Consider the following 15,967-nt stretch of genomic DNA (forward strand, 5'->3'; position numbering starts at 1 on the left):
AAATGAAAGTAGATTTAACTACTCAAAAATATTTGAAAAAAATTATCCACAGCCTAAAATTTTTTTTATCTACGGTAAAAATTTAGTAAGTAAAATCACCAAAACAACACGAAATACAGGTCGTATTGAAATTCTTTGCAGTAAGTTCTACAATGGATCATTTATACTTGTGTAATACATTACTGTAAACGGCACTAAAAGCAGGAACAACAGAACGATAGACGACAAGATTACCGTCCAACGCTCGGAATATTCAAATCAATACAAGAGTCCAAATTTCCATTTCAAAACTGAGAAAGCCAATCAGTATAACACAAACTTGGCTTTACCAGAAGTAAGGGCAACAGTACATCCGTCTGTACCATCGCCATTATAAGATCCGTTCTCGTAATAGCATTCTCCTTGAAGATCACTGCTATCATCGTAGGCTTCAATTTTGACCTTGAAGTTTGCGGAATCGTAGTTGTTTGGATTTGGAATCAAGGACAGGTATGTGGTTCCAGAAGTGTAACCGGCACCAAAATTCAGTGGAGCCCAGTTTCCAATTCCACTTCCAGAAGTTCCCCACACACAGCCATCTTCATAGGAAACACCTGCATTGTTAACGTAGTATTGAGCAGATGTCTTCTTACCCTGCCATTGGTAGTAAGAATCTTCGTCAACAACAGACAAGATACTCTCGCCACCAGCCTCCACAACAGTTGGAATGACCATATTCTCGGTTCCAGGGTAATCGGTTCTGCAAATAGCGACGGATTGGTCAAGCTCAGACACCACTCTAGCGGTGTCTTCACCCCATTCGCAAAGGTAGTCTGTATCGGTGTTCGTTCTGTAAAGGTAACCGTTCTTACAGTATAGACCTCCGACAGAGACACCGTTACCTGGTTGGTCAGATGGCCATTGAGTCTTGGACATACCAGGCTGACAAGCGTAGGAGCAGTATGTTCCATCCTTGCATTCACCACCAGTAGAAGTATCGGAAGAATGGTAAAGTCCAGACCATCCACCGAATCCTAAATTGTCAAGGGCAATCACACCTTGACCAGATGGGAAGTCGGAACAAGAGATTGTACCATCCTCAAAGGACTCAGTAGGATCGGAGAAAGCAGAAAGATCTCCGTCAATTCCACCAGAAGAAGAGGTGTTGGAGCTGTGGGAAGACGATGAAGATGATGTGCTGCTGGTTTCGCTTTGGGAGCTAGAGCTAGAGCTAGAGCTAGATGTCGAAGAAGCACTGGTAGTCGAGGATGATGAAGACGTTGCGTCCACAGTCTTGCTCTCAAGAGACGCTTCAACGGTCGGAGACACGGTGTTTCCACCAGCGTCAACCGTGACCGTAACATACACATAATTGTAAGCCACAGCTCTCTTGTGTTGATGGTGTTGATGATAGCTATTTTGAGTCGTGGTACAATCCTCGGCTTGCGCAGCAGCTTTGCCTTCAGCTCTAGGGGCTGGGGCCGCAGAAACTGACCCAAGCAAAGCTGAAAGTGTAAACAGGGTAGATGTTGTAAGTCTCATTTTTGAAATATATCTAAAGGAATGTGTTAGCTTTGCATAAACCGTAGGTCAGATGAAATCCAATATGACAAGAGAATGACAAGACAAATTAAACAATTTGATGGAACAGGGGTTATTTGACGAAGCGTGTTTGGCAAAAATAGTTTTGTTTATGTTTGAAGCTGGTTTTAAGCTCTTATGCACGATCGCCAATTTTGCGTTCCTTTAAACATCAAGCCACAAAAAATACGCGAATTTTGAGCCCTTTTAGGAAACTGGTGTGTGGCTGGAGTAGAATTTGTGGCAAATTCCAGAGGTGCAAGGGGTGTGACTGTTGTTGTTTATCCTTCATTCCAAATTTGTGCGCGACTTTGCATAAGGAAATTTCTATATCCAGCCACCTGAACTTGAAAATCACGAAGATAAACATGTGTTGTGAAACACCAAGCGATGAACGTAAAGAACATGTTTCATTGCCAACAGTAATATCACGTCTCTTTGGCTAAACCAAACTTCGACTTCGTAGTGGAATTTGTTGCATTCCCTCGCAAGTTATTGAGCGATTATCAGCCTCTAGCTTGGAATGCCGGTGAAAGCCTGTTGTTCGTTCGAATGTTGAGCAAATCATAAGACAACAGTAATCCAGCTTGCTTCGGGTGAGAAGTGTGATCCAAACAAGATTCATTTTCTGTTCTTTCCCTTGTTCATATTTGCCTATGTCATTTCTCGTTCACTTTTTCTAACGCTGACCTGAATAAGATACGTACCGTTTTCTTTCTAATGAATGGCTAGAGCTAATGGATTAGATGTCAATAGGATGACTCTGATGAGCTCAATTTGTAGTAAGGAATGTAAGTAGTTGGATTGTTTATGTTGTGCAAGCCTATGGCTGCTCTTCGCTCTTGGTCTGTTCAAAGAAAAGAATTAAAAAAAAAAGAGTGTTTTCCTCAAGAGATTCTTACTGTTTTTTAAAACCCGATTGGAACTTGAAGAACAACTAAAACGACCTTGGTACAACCTTTAAGTCCTCTTTTGAAAATGTAATTTCCTAATTGAAATCTTTTTATTGTTAAACTTTTCCCTGCATACAATAAGACCGGGTTTCCAAGGCAGTTGTGAATGTAGCTCGGTACACAGAAGGCATTTTTCCAGCCCTCTTTTCCCTAATTGATATGCATCGTACCGCTAAGGTCAGCAAACAAGATGGCTTTATGAATTATGTGAGATGATGTAGCAGCACGATTGATAATAGGTAAGGTCAAACAGGATTAAAAATGCATTTGCTAATAGCTCTTCATAATTTTCAAGCCCCCTGTATCAGTGCATCCTTTGAGTGATGCCCACGGGACAAAAACGGCTGGCAGAAAAATCCATTTGGATGATCGGCGGTTCAGTCTGACAAAAAGAAAGTCAGCCAAAATTGACTTTTTCTACTCTTTCTAGCATATAGCATGTCGAAAAAGACAATAGATGACATTGACGCTGTCTTATCTGTCACCATGCTGACTTAAGACACCGCTTTGCTTCGTGAGGACGGTCAGAAAGTAGTCAGTATGTGATAATTAATTAGTTCTCTTGCTCGTCGGCCGATATTTTTGTACGAACTCAATGGAAGAATCACATGTAAGGTTCTGCTTTGTGTGTTTGAAATCGATGAACCGAGTCCAAAATACGTTTTCTCACAGTGTATTGGCATCTAAAATTTTATCGAAATCTCTTTATTTTGATTCCTGACTCTATTTCTGCTCATGACGGAGTTGCTGCAAGTCTTTCATGGTGATGTCGTTATGGTAGTTCACATTTGTCTACCATATATCATACAGTCTACGCCTTATAGCCGGATCGCGGAAAACTTACGCACCAACCGTATAAAGCGCTATTTGTTTCAAAATTAGGATGATCGGAGTTCGAGCGAGCCAAAAAAAAAGATCACAAGTGGGGATTCGTGTTTTACGGAATGGTTCGCGTTTGGCATTGGTGCTGGCAGGTAATATCTTGTAGTTGCACCTCTCAGTAAATTGTATGAGTAGATATAGAAGTGGTGTAAAGGTTTGTGAAATCCGAATTCAATTTATTACCATTTTTGCACCCACACAAACAAAAAGAAATACCCGGGCGTGGGTTTTTAAGAATAAATAATTTGAACTTTGTTTCCATAAAATTGAACCCACACCATAGACTTTACCACTTGAGTCCAATTCTTAGATCTCTGCAATTCGTAGTCATCTCAATCCAACAGCCGAATTGCAGTTTATGTTCATTACGCGCACTTTGATAGGCTTGCCATCTGTTTAAGCTAATCGCAAGCAAGAATACTTTAGGTTGGAGGAGTCTCAGCAAATACACGGCAGACCATGTCTAAAGAAGTTTTCAACGAGGGGCCTACAACGTCACAGCATATCGATGCCGAAAATGATGATCATTTCAACAACACAACTTTCAAACTAAAAAGAACCAGGTCATTAGGTCTGCTTGATGATTTTATTACTCAAACACAGTCTCTGGACACTAATTCAACTCCCGGAAAAGACAGTAAGTTGACATCGAAAGATTTTGTGTCTGATGCTACTCTGCAAAAGCTAAACATCAAATCAACATATGACGATACCGAGAATATCCCACGTTTTTACACCAGGGTGATACCGTCTTCTTCCAAAAACAAACGAGTGGTGTTGTCCAACTCGCCACAAAGTACACACAGTGATGAGCTCTCCGACGAGAATTGCAACTCCGAAGATTCGACAACTACGACAGCTACTGCCAACTCGATCAGTCTCACGCCAAAGCATGAGCTAAGGAAACAACAAAACCCGACTCAAATTCATGAACATGATGAAATACCTGCTCCATCATTGATTTTTCAACATCACTTACACGATGATATTGATGTTGAGCATGCTCCTGAGCAACATGTTGATTATTTGTCACATGATTGGGATGAAATGGAAATTTCGAAGTCTTGGAGATATGTCACGTTAAAAAGAAACAACTTTGCCAATTCTGCAAGACTTGAAAACGCTTCCTGGAGAACTTGGGCCCAGGCACGAAATGGATTAAAGACTATATCTCCTGCTGAACTCAACTGGAGTAAGGAAAGTGATGTTACATGGCTATATGGCCCGCTTTACAAAGAGGAAAAGCACGAGTTTGATATCATGGATTTCAAGAAACACCAAAAGTCTAAACAGCAAGATCATAAGTCGTCCGGTCGTCCTACTTCTCAGACATTTGTTTCTTGTCCTTCTTCAAACGATTCATCTCCTACTAGTCCATGTCTCTCTGATAGATTTTCGGAGCATTTGAAACCAATTCTGAAAAAACGAACCAATGTTGAAAAAATGATTAGCGATGCTTCATATAGTCGCCTACAAACCCTTCTCGAAGAGCATGATCATAAATTTAAAGGCAGCCCTATTTTGGAATCCATTGGTCATACATATCATGACTCTCCCTCGCCTGGGAATTTGTCGAGCCATGTCATAACAGGAGATGCATCCCCATTTTCCTTATCTGCAAATGCAATGATTGAAGATGTCAATAAACTTGACAATCATTTGCAGGGTACCAACAATAGCAATAAAAAGGAACGAAGGATTCATTTCAATATGAGAGTTGACCAGTGCATAGCCATTGATGACATCTCAGACTCTGATGTTTCGGCAGACAATGAATATGATAGTGAATCCGATGACAACCATTCAGCATTTTCAACATCGACGTTACAACCTAAATCTTATGATGACGATTATGATGAAATGGGTTATCCGAATGCAGGAGACGAGGACGACGAGGATGACGAAGATGGAGGTTTTATGCTTCGCACTAGGGTTGTATCGCCCAACATATCCCACAGACCCTCGATCCGTTATGGCTCTTCGCAAACTTTTGATATGAACAGCCGAAACAACTCCAGTGACAATTCTCGAAATGTTACCACTATTGCTCCATTACCAGCAACTACGCTCAAAACTTGCTCTGACGATGAAGAGGCTGATCCTTACACCGTTTCTCATAATACGCGAACCAATAGAGGTTACGATTACTATTATGACTATAATACGGTGTATGACGATACTACGAATCCATTGTTCTCGGTTATTAATAGTCAACAAAATGTCGAGGTTTACGATGTGCCCGAAAGCTGTCAAATTGAAGATGTGATGGATGTCGACGAAAATAGTGTAAACCAAAAAGAGGAGTTTGCAAACCAATCTTGGAATGAAAGGTCGAATTATGAATTTCCAATTTCCACCTCGGGACCAGAGAAAGATCTTTCAGACAAGTACGAGTTACCTTCTCGCCATTCAAATATGAAAACTAATCCTGTTGAGCATGGAACTGTTGCTCCTCAGCAACTCGCTTCTGACAAGGTTTCTTCTGATCTGCATAAAAACTCATCTGCATCGGGACATTTTGACTCAACAAGTTCAGGATCTAGTCTTTCGACAATTAAAGCAGGCCTAAGCGGATTGGATTTGGGCAAGTCTGGTTTAAGAAGGAGCTCAAGTACCAGCTCAAAATCAGCGCTTTATCAAATGGCTCAAGAGCCTGTAATCCAAGGTCGCCAAAGTCAGGGGCAATATTCGATCACCAATGCCAATCGCAGGAATTTTGTGTTTGATGATTCTGATGAGGAGGACGATTCGTCGGAGGACAAAGAAATGGAGATAAATCCGCCAAGGCATCTAACTAATACATCGCACTCGTAAGGATCCGATGATGATATCTTACAGAATAACAATGAACACCAGCTTTCACTATGGGTCTCGTTTCATTTGCTACTTGACTATATATACCATCGATTAATGTTGAACTGTACTTACTCAGATACAATGTTACTGATTGAACTAGCATTACGCTCTTTTTGAAATCCTTCCAAGTAATATCAAAATCAACGGCAGCGATTTCCAGATTTGACTACGTGCTTTTTCCTATTACCAGTTTTTGATGACCTAGCTTCATGAATTGAGATAGACAGCGGAACACCAATATTACCTTCTCGTTTTGTAGTTCATATCAGTTTTTCGTAGATGGTTTTCGTGTAACAGCTTGATTAAATCTAGCACTCCTGCCGAGCCTTACTTTCGAGATGTTTAATGAGGTTCAATCAACATTCGATGGTTTCAGGTGTGTTTGTATGTATTTGTGGCTGATGTTTATGTGGCTAGTGATTTGTTGCTAAGGTAGTTCTAATATCATATTACACGACCATATCTGTAAAAAAAGTTACAATACGTGTACTCCTTACCTTAACAATCCTCGAAATCGGAGTCAGCAGCGTGAACCAAGATGTCTAGATCCGACTTTGCAGATTTCAGTATCGATGACGACAACGACTTGATTATCCAACCGGACAATATTCACTCGCGGCAGCTTCCAGTGATACCAGATGTTCCTTCTCAAGCAGAACCTGCGCATAGCGGAGAAACTGCCGACCAAACACGGGGTAACGATTCAAATTTCCTCAATTTCTCCAATTTTGTAAACCCGCAGAGCTATCTTGACCCAATCCTTGGTAACAGCAATGTCCGCATCAAGGAGAAGCAATTCAGCGGAGGAAACACTCTTGATGAATCCGTTATCACCACTCTCAATAGGGACGTGTCTAAGATCGGCGACAAACTACTCTCAATTCTTTGGCCCTTGAGGCTGAGACAAAATCTCATCACTGTTCAAAGAATCAGTAGTCGATTTCCTTCGTTTGGCAACATGGTCGACGGAGCTACCGAAGCATCCATTGACTCGGAGCACAATTTGGTTGAAGATTCCCCGAACACTCGATCAGAGTACTCGGAAGAATCTATCAGGAAAATCCTTGACTGGGACTTGTGGGGACCTCTGGTTTTTGTTTTGGCTTTTAGCTTGATCATCACTCGATTACAAAGTATAACGCTGAATACCGGAGGTACAGCACCAGAAGAAGCTTCGCAAATATTCAGTGCTTCTTTCTCTCTTATCTGGATCGTTATATCGGTTTTGTCTGTCAATATCCAGTTGGTTTCTCCGGTTTCTCAATTGACAGATGGCGGTGATCTAACATCGGGGATCATTGGGCTCTCTTTTTTCCAGTGTGTAAGTTTTCTATCTTACACTCTGTTTCCGATCATTCTTGGCGGATTGAGCTCTGTTTTTGTTCGGTGGAAATTGCTCAGATTGGCAATTAACTCGTTAATGTTTTTGTGGTCTATCACCTGTTCTTGGTTATTCCTGGCCATTATCAACAATTGCAAGACAAGCGGCACGCCGTCCTTTCTCAGTGGATTCGCATCCAATCAAATGCATGACAGAAGTGATGGGGATAAGCGGATGTTCCTAATGATTTACCCGATAGTTCTTGTTTATGGACTTTTTTCGTGGCTTTGTGTGATAGTTTAGCTGGTAAACCTGGGACGGAAACGATAGCATCACGACCACTAAATCAAGGAATGACTAACATCTGTATCTGAGCAATGTCTCCTAATACTGTTACAAAACCATTACAGTTAAATCTAAATGATGTATATTCGAATTGTTGTTGGCCTAACGTCTTACCATTATATTTCCTTACTTGTGGACTCATTCTCTTCTTCGTCAGCACCGAATTCCATGGGATCATAAGTGCTTCTACGCATGTCTCGATCATAGATCTCAGAAGTCGTTGGCTCCCTAACTTGAACAATGATCTCATCGCGGCTCAGCTGTCTCAAAATTGGCTCAAGATGCTGATCAATTCGACATTTTTTTAGCTCAACCTTCCCTGAAATTGGAACGTACAAAGCAGTGGATGATTTGGGGTCAAAACTGATAGCCAGATGACGGAAATTTCTAACCTCATCTGATAAGCGCGCATGAGTATCGTAATCTCTAACTTTTTTGTAGTGAAAGGTGTCCTTGCCCATATCTGTTTGATCAGAACCACTGTTCTCAGACGACTCTTTCATTATATTTTCGACAATATCAGCCCGCTGTTCTGATGTAGTATAAAAGGACATCAGAGTGACGGTCTCGTTTATCGGAAGATTCCTGAACAGTATTTGCTCTCTCCCACCTTCTCCTTCCAATTTCCGCCTCTTATTTGCCTCCTTGGATAAAGCCGGATTCGAAAACTTTATGTCGTAATAGGTTTGGTCAAACATCGATGTGTCAGGTAACAGCGACCAGACTCTTTTGGCTTTCAAGTTTTTTTTTAGAGGGTGTCTTATCTCTGATGTCGATTTCAACTTAGTGAGCTCTGAGAACATATGCTCGATATTTCTCACTTGATTTTTGGGATCAAAATCTTCTTTCGCCTTCATACGTAACTTGGTCACCGACTGGTCGGATAAAGAGGCCATGGGCTTCGCTAGTTTATCCGATGAAATGTATTGTGTCCTACGCAAGAAGCTGACATTATCGCTTTTGGAAACAGTTGATTTGTGAGGATCGGTCAAAAGAATTTTATCGTCGGGATGAAGCATCGTACTGTTTCCATATTCGGGTGTCAACGCATCAATCGACGCCATACTGTTTTTTTCCAAGCATTCAGGTAGGTCGATAAGACTGAGAGGTAATCCAAGATCATCGTCAAGAGTGACAAGATTGCTGAAATGCTCTTTGCGAAATAAGGCCGACAATAATGATGTATCGGTCAACCCATCGTCATTTGCCGAATTCAAAGTCACCAGTTTAGGAGGACATGGTGGAGGTGGCAAATCATTGAAATATCTGACTTTTGCGACAAAATCTTGTCTTGATGATGGCACCGTAGAATGATGCATTGTTCAGTAGGATACGTAAGATTGGACTATTCTAAACTCAACTTTGAATCGATAAAAAAAAAAACAGTTTGCCTAAAAAGTTCACCCGCCACAAATCCCAGCCATTCGAGAGGCGCAACCAAATAAAAATATTGAAAGCGTGGAATTTCCCCGTAAGCTTCGTACTCGTTTGGGATAGACTTGAGATAATAGATATCGATGATGATCTAAACTAAGAGCTGGAAAAAGTGTGTGAAATGAGTTTCGGTATGATTTTGCCTTTTGAAGGGAAAAAGTTTAGCAGCACGTCTGTCAACGCAGGGCAAAAACCTGAGCTGATTCAAAAAATTAAGGCTCTTGGGGGTGAATTCCATAATGATCTATTGGCCGATACAAATGTCTTAATTGTTGGAAGTATAGACACACCCAAGTATAGGTTTTGTGCTCAAAGACGCCATGATATCATATTCATTAAGCCGGATGCTATAAATTTTCTTTTCGATTCATGGATTAAGACGAGAGATTTGAGATCTATCAAGCTCGAAGACCACGTATTGAGCCCATTTAATGGTATGTCCATGTGCCTTTCGAGACTTTCTAGCTCTGGATCTTCATCCGATTCCCGTGAAGCTATTTCAGCGCTGATACTCGAGCTAGGCGGAAATCCAACAGATTCATTAACTCCTTCTAATACGATCCTAATAAGCATGGAACGTGCTGGCAAAAGATTTGAAAAGGCCTTGGAATGGGGAATACCTGTAGTGCATCCTAAATGGGTGACTGATAGTGCAAGGAGAGGGGCAGCACTCGAATGGCGCTATTACGATCTTAATCTTTTGGATCAAGAAAAAATTGGGGAGGGAAGTTGCTTGGTCTGGGACGAGCTCGAACCACCAGCAGAGGATGATGGTCGTCGGGAAATGTTCATAAACTCTTTTGACACATTCAGTCATACTGATCTTCCTGGTAGAGCCGGAGAAAAAAAGAATAAGGGGCTTTTTGCCAATATGGACATCTGTCCCGTTGGATTCAATGAAAAGGAGACCCTCAAACTTCGATCGACAGTCTGTGAACATGGGGGAAATTTTAAGCAAAAGAAAGAAGAATTGAACAATATTGTGAAGACCAACCGAGGAGTCATTGTCGTTTCATCTAATGAGTCTTTCCTCAAGTTTCCCGATGATATCATGCAAATTGCTACCACCATGAATCTGGCAGTTGTTAATGAATGGTTCATTGAACGGAGCCTCCACTACAACAATGTTTTGTTTGATTTATGGTCAATCCCACATAGACATTCAAATTTAAAATTGAATCTGAAAGTGACAATATCTGGTTTCTCAGGGATTGAATTACTGCACGTTACCAAATCAGTAAAGCTTTTGGGTTGTGATATTGCTGAGACTTTTGATGAAACTTGTGATTTCCTCATAATCAATTTACCTCGTGTTGGACTGAAGAAATCAAATTCTCCAGATCTTTTTTGTGACGAATTCAGATCTTTAGTGACTGATATCTCACACCTCGACGTACCAAGTCCCACAACTTGCAGTAAGGTTACTGCAGCTAGATTTTGGGGAATACCGGTTGTTTCTGCAGCTTATTTATGGAAGATCCTTGAGGAGGGACAACTTCCCGCTATAACTGATCCCAGATGGTGTGTTTTTTCGCCATCAAAAATGGAACACGTAACACAGAAGAACTACGAGCATCAAAGCTCTGGAAAGTCGTTGCCTATGGCGCTTATCACAAACAACGACTTGGAAACAACTAAACGAATCGAGCGATCTCCTGCCTTCCACCACCAGAAAGATCACACCTATTTAAAGTCGACGAGTTCAATGGAGGAAGATTTGAGTTTCCCCACAAAGAAGCCGAAATTGGCCAAACTTGCTGGTACCGCAAGTACCTCGAATCTTGACGTTTTATTTGATGGACAAAAATCAGGTATTATTCATCACAACGTGACTGAGCTTTCAAATAGGGATTTAGAGATTAGCTTCCAAGATCCCCGGTCTTTTAGAAAGACCAGACGAAGAAATTGAAAGATTCACGAAAGCTCTACTTCCAATTTTTTACAGAGATGGTCATGTAATGTGATGTAACGTCAACTTTTGCGCTACATATTACATGTACCAGCCACGTACCAGCCACATTTTCCACACCTTACACCACCCATTTCAGTTTCCTCTTTGGTCTAATTTAAAATCTAATCAATAGTTCTTGTCTTCACAAATGGACAAAAAGTCGAATTTATCACAGAATCAGCCAAGCCAGCGGGACATGTCTGGCGAACATAGCCCTGTTCCTTCCACTCCGAGTCCTTCACAAGGCGCGTCATTCAGTAATAACGGTACTTATGTGTTTCCCCCTCTCATTCAGATCATGATGTTCCTGTTTTATTTGGTGGTTCCACTTTTGGAAGCAGAAGTTCTGAGAATGATGAACAGAACTACCACGATAATCCCGAGTCTGTACCAATCGCAACAAGTAAAGGTGACGCGTCAGATCGCGAGATAGATGGCCGTGTTAACAAGGGAACGCAAGCCATTTTCGGGATCAGCGATGGAGGATCAAAACTTAAAGCTGCTACAAAAGCTGAGTCAATTTCTCAGCAGTATGCGATGACGCGCAAGCTACTCGCAGAGCTAAAAAAGAGAACTCCTCATAAATATGAGCAGAAGAAGATCCCTAGAGTATTCTACCATCCGACATGGCTTGCAACGCTTCGCAACTCAAATATGATCAAGTTATTCCATACACGTTATCATGATACTGAATTGGAGAAGGCGATGTTGGATGAAATTTACGATTGTCCTTCGACAGCTGACAACCCGTATGAGGCAGTGACGTATGCTGAATGTGTACGATGCAAACACACCTTTCGATTCCATGGATACTCCAATGCACACAAAGATACAAACATTGGAAACCACTGTAGGAACCATCCTTCTGAGGTTCCAAGACCCTCTTCTCAACGTACTATTGAGTTTAACTTTTTTTGGGAAAGGAGAACCATTTGAACATCTTGGGCATATCTTTTGCAACAAAGAGGAGAGGATGCGGTATGACCTGCTTATGTATTTCTGGAAAGATTCTATCCCGTTTAGAAAGGCAGATTCTCCAGATTTCATTTCGTTTCTTGCTTCATTTTACCAGCTCGTCGTTCAAGAGACTACAAGTGATTCTCGCATGACAGGTTCAAGACAAGAAGCTGTCAAATTTTGTTTCAAATACCTCCGGAAAAGAAAATGGATTTCGAAAATGGTTGACAGATCTTATGATTGCATGAAAGAAGGAATCGTTCAACTACTAGCAACAAAAAATGTGTCACTGTGCGTGGACATGTGGAACAATTACAACTCTAGATACCTAGGGGTGTTGATGTACAGCGATTTTGGGCACGTATTACTCGCGTTCGAAAACTTCTCTGGCCGACGTGAAACAGCGGCTGAAATGGCTGATGCAATCGGTGAGGTTATTAAACAGCACAAGATTGAAGAAAGAGTTTTAGCAATAACGTTTGACAATTTTAGGGCAAACCCAAAAGCTCTCATGCACATTAATGAAATGCGCAAGGAGAAAGACTTAGCACCTTTATATGGGATCAGGTGTGTGTCTCACATCTTGAACCTGATTCTCGGGTCAGTAATGGCCATTTCCACTTCCAAATCAAAACCTCGAACACAACTACAGTACGACAATCAAAGAAGAAGGGAAGCTACTAAAGATGCAGACAACACGAAAGAATCCAGACTCTACAAAGCTTGCTTTGACTTCAGCAAGATGGTGCGAGGGGACACCGTGCTTTCCTCGCTTTGGACAAAATGCATCGGTAGTAAAATTCCCGCTATTCCAATTCAAACCAGATGGACCAGCGCTTACTCTACGGTGACTACCATCCTCGACAAATGGAACGAATTGTGTTTTGTGTTTGGTAAGCTAGTGGGTATGGGCTTCCCTCACAATCACCTGGACTCTGACAAGATTGAGGTCGTCGAGGAATTTTTTGATGAACATAGAATAACGCTGGATCAACATCAGACAAAAACGATTCTTGCTCTCTTGGAATTTCGGAACGATCTTAAAGAAATCAAAGGACTGAATTTCATAATGGGCGAGCTCAAAGTCTGGATGGAGTTGTCACAAAAGACTGAGGATAATACTTTAATGAGCTACTCGAGAACGTTTTTGAAAGTACTCAAGCTTTTTACAGCAGTATCAAGCCTACTTGGCAAAGAAGAGGCATTGTTTGATTATTTTGATATTGCAGACCAACTCTATGTGTATCGCGATAATGACGATCCGACAGTTGCTTTATTCACAGAAAGATTGAAAGGTTTAAGTCCAGGCTTCCTCAACGCAATTGGTTTTTCCTACTCGAAATTTTGTGAATACTTCACCCTTGCTTTTGAAGATGAATTAGTGATTGCGGGATCCTTCTTTGATGTGAGCGATCGCAACCAGCTACTGTTTTCGACAATAAATTGGAAGCATCCAGACATTCGACAGTTCCCTTACAAATCTAAGTCTTTGGAATGCTCCAAGATAGAGATTCTTTTTGAGTTGTTTAAGCGCACGGATCTATTCAAAAAGATGTACCACCTGGTATTGGAGGAGTCTGCAGCGAAAGCTGTAGCATATGAAACTTCAGAGAAAAGCAATCTGAACATGGAAATCGATGGATATCAAAAATATGGGCTCTACAATTCTGACTGTAGGGAGTGGTCCAGCCAAGCTAACAACGAATTCTGGTCCTCTTTCCGATCTGCGACATTTCCAAGGTTGAGAGCAACATATCAGCTCCTCAAAGAGATTCCTTGTTCAAATGCTGCTCTTGAGAGTACGTTCAGCCTCGCCAATAACGTGATGGGATCACGAAGGGTCAATCTCGGCGATGAAAAGCTTTCAAAATTAATGTGTATTCCCTCGTTTGTCAATTCTATCCCGGAGCTGCAAAAATTGGAACATCAATTTCGCTTTGCAATTGAAGATGAAGACGACGAGTACTCTCGTATGGAGATTGAGGATATATCGGGTGATTGAAACCGTTTACTGTTGATTATATAATATGTGTTGTCGACTAAGACTCAGACATCACGTCTCAAAACCAAGGCTGTGCAAAATGTGATCAAAATATAGTACGATGACCAACTCTGATTTTTTATAATGCTTACTTTTTAAAAGCCAATATCACAATTACTTGACCATGTACGAACTTTTGATGTCTATTTGTTTACACCTTGAGCATTGGAACATGAGAACCCAATGTATAAAAAACAGTCTGTTTGTAGTCTTCTCCGTTTGATACTTGAAGTAGGGAGTGATGTTGTAATGATTGGGAAGGGCATGCGGGCATGCAAACTTATAACCTGTAATCTACCTTGGAACATACCCTTGCTTCACAGAATGCTGCTGTTTGAATTCTTAGTGGAATTTGCACCAGATTGAAAGCGCTCGAAAATGATTTAGGAATTTTTTGGGGGTAGATCTACAATAGGTACAAGATTAGTGCGCATACTGTGCTTTCCCAGACAGGGAGAAATTGTACAAACAAGTTGTGGAGCCATTGAGCCAGAAACGTATCATCTTAAAAGCCCTTGGAATCTCATTTACGCTTGGAGTCCTCAAGCAACTGCGGATTTCTAGTGAGTTTATAAAAAGGATGTAAAACAAAACTTCAGGGGTGGACCATAGCTGTTGTGATGAAGCTAGTCGTGACTGAATCACGTGACTCTGACTGATAAGGAAAGCTGACGTAAGGAAATGACACGTCATATTTGATGTGTCTGTCAGAGGTGATTTAGGATCGAATTGTGAATGTTACAGGTCACTTCAAGAATACTATAAATATGAGGGTTCCCACCACATATTTTGTTGAACAACTTATCTATACTGACATAGTAAGAAGAGTGAACTATTAACTGAAAACAATATGAATGCTGAAGAAGTCAACCATCTTAAGAAAAGAATCTTACAATAGCCAACAATTGCACATCCGCAAATAGATTACTAAAGTATATGTTAAAATAGTTTATTTTTTTTGGGGCCAACATACAACGATTACATAATCGTCAATCTGAGTATATATATTCAACTATCAGAGCAGTCAGATTCATCAAGATTCTGGAACTGGTTTTCCAAACGAGTAAGGTCTTGGCTGGTAGTCACGAAGGGTCGAATACACATAACTGTTTGTAACTTGACAGATAATACTCATATCGGTCTGTCTGGTTCATGGTAGATATCAACTTGAAATATTCTCAGATATATAATTCTAGAGTTGTCCTCTTATATAAGAGGGAGCTAAGCCCCTCCTTATATAGTAACTCGGATATGGCAGGTAGCTGTTGTTACCTGCGCATACATAGTGGAGATTTCGAGTGAGAGACTAATAGTGCAGATCCTTCAACTACCTCGATGTCATGTTCCAAGATCTGAGTCTCACACTCCTTTCTCTTATCTTGCATAACCAATGATGTATAAGAGATTAGATAAGCGGGTCGAGACTAACTCATATTAGCTCAACAATAACATTGCTACCAATTTCAGGCGACAAACGATGTCTTTGGACTCCAACAATTTTTGGGTATCCATAATACTACTTGCTATTATAAACAGCCTTACACCAGGAAGAGTTTGTTATTAATTCGATCTATTTTGGTTATAACGATAAGTTTTGGTCTATCCTGGTTTTTCTTCTGATAACCAGAAACAGTTCTTGATATATAATGGATTATAGATACTCTTAC

The 15,967-nt window shown here is 40.9% G+C and overlaps 8 protein-coding genes across 8 annotated transcripts; 5 read left to right on the plus strand and 3 right to left on the minus strand.

Moving 5' to 3' along the window:
- Window positions 1-152: 152 nt before the first annotated feature.
- Window positions 153-1,351, plus strand: OGAPHI_002865 (uncharacterized protein; the record flags this gene model as incomplete). Its single annotated transcript, XM_046203781.1, has 3 exons — window positions 153-184; window positions 378-807; window positions 1,055-1,351. 3 exons carry the CDS (start codon window positions 153-155, stop codon window positions 1,349-1,351), a joined length of 759 nt encoding a protein of 252 aa, XP_046062028.1.
- Window positions 304-1,521, minus strand: OGAPHI_002866 (uncharacterized protein; the record flags this gene model as incomplete). The annotated part of the gene is made up of 1 exon (XM_046203782.1): window positions 304-1,521. The coding sequence occupies one exon, from the start codon at window positions 1,519-1,521 to the stop codon at window positions 304-306; it is 1,218 nt and encodes a 405-aa protein (XP_046062029.1).
- A 2,333-nt stretch (window positions 1,522-3,854) lies between these two features.
- Window positions 3,855-6,209, plus strand: OGAPHI_002867 (uncharacterized protein; the record flags this gene model as incomplete). The annotated part of the gene is made up of 1 exon (XM_046203783.1): window positions 3,855-6,209. One exon carries the CDS (start codon window positions 3,855-3,857, stop codon window positions 6,207-6,209), a length of 2,355 nt encoding a protein of 784 aa, XP_046062030.1.
- A 580-nt stretch (window positions 6,210-6,789) lies between these two features.
- Window positions 6,790-7,875, plus strand: OGAPHI_002868 (uncharacterized protein; the record flags this gene model as incomplete). Its single annotated transcript, XM_046203785.1, has 1 exon — window positions 6,790-7,875. The coding sequence occupies one exon, from the start codon at window positions 6,790-6,792 to the stop codon at window positions 7,873-7,875; it is 1,086 nt and encodes a 361-aa protein (XP_046062031.1).
- Window positions 7,876-8,033: 158 nt separating this feature from the next.
- OGAPHI_002869 (uncharacterized protein) lies at window positions 8,034-9,236 on the minus strand (the record flags this gene model as incomplete). The annotated part of the gene is made up of 1 exon (XM_046203786.1): window positions 8,034-9,236. One exon carries the CDS (start codon window positions 9,234-9,236, stop codon window positions 8,034-8,036), a length of 1,203 nt encoding a protein of 400 aa, XP_046062032.1.
- On the plus strand, window positions 8,928-9,231 carry OGAPHI_002870 (uncharacterized protein; the record flags this gene model as incomplete). Its single annotated transcript, XM_046203787.1, has 2 exons — window positions 8,928-8,937; window positions 9,026-9,231. The coding sequence occupies 2 exons, from the start codon at window positions 8,928-8,930 to the stop codon at window positions 9,229-9,231; spliced, it is 216 nt and encodes a 71-aa protein (XP_046062033.1).
- A 236-nt stretch (window positions 9,237-9,472) lies between the features above and the next one.
- Window positions 9,473-14,261, plus strand: OGAPHI_002871 (uncharacterized protein; the record flags this gene model as incomplete). Its single annotated transcript, XM_046203788.1, has 3 exons — window positions 9,473-11,162; window positions 11,598-12,194; window positions 12,310-14,261. 3 exons carry the CDS (start codon window positions 9,473-9,475, stop codon window positions 14,259-14,261), a joined length of 4,239 nt encoding a protein of 1,412 aa, XP_046062034.1.
- Window positions 10,468-11,394, minus strand: OGAPHI_002872 (uncharacterized protein; the record flags this gene model as incomplete). The annotated part of the gene is made up of 2 exons (XM_046203789.1): window positions 10,468-10,814; window positions 11,352-11,394. 2 exons carry the CDS (start codon window positions 11,392-11,394, stop codon window positions 10,468-10,470), a joined length of 390 nt encoding a protein of 129 aa, XP_046062035.1.
- Window positions 14,262-15,967: the final 1,706 nt, after the last annotated feature.

Source organism: Ogataea philodendri, assembly GCF_020536065.1.
Source record: "Ogataea philodendri strain CBS6075 chromosome Unknown scaffold7, whole genome shotgun sequence".
Lineage (NCBI taxonomy): Eukaryota > Fungi > Ascomycota > Pichiomycetes > Pichiales > Pichiaceae > Ogataea > Ogataea philodendri.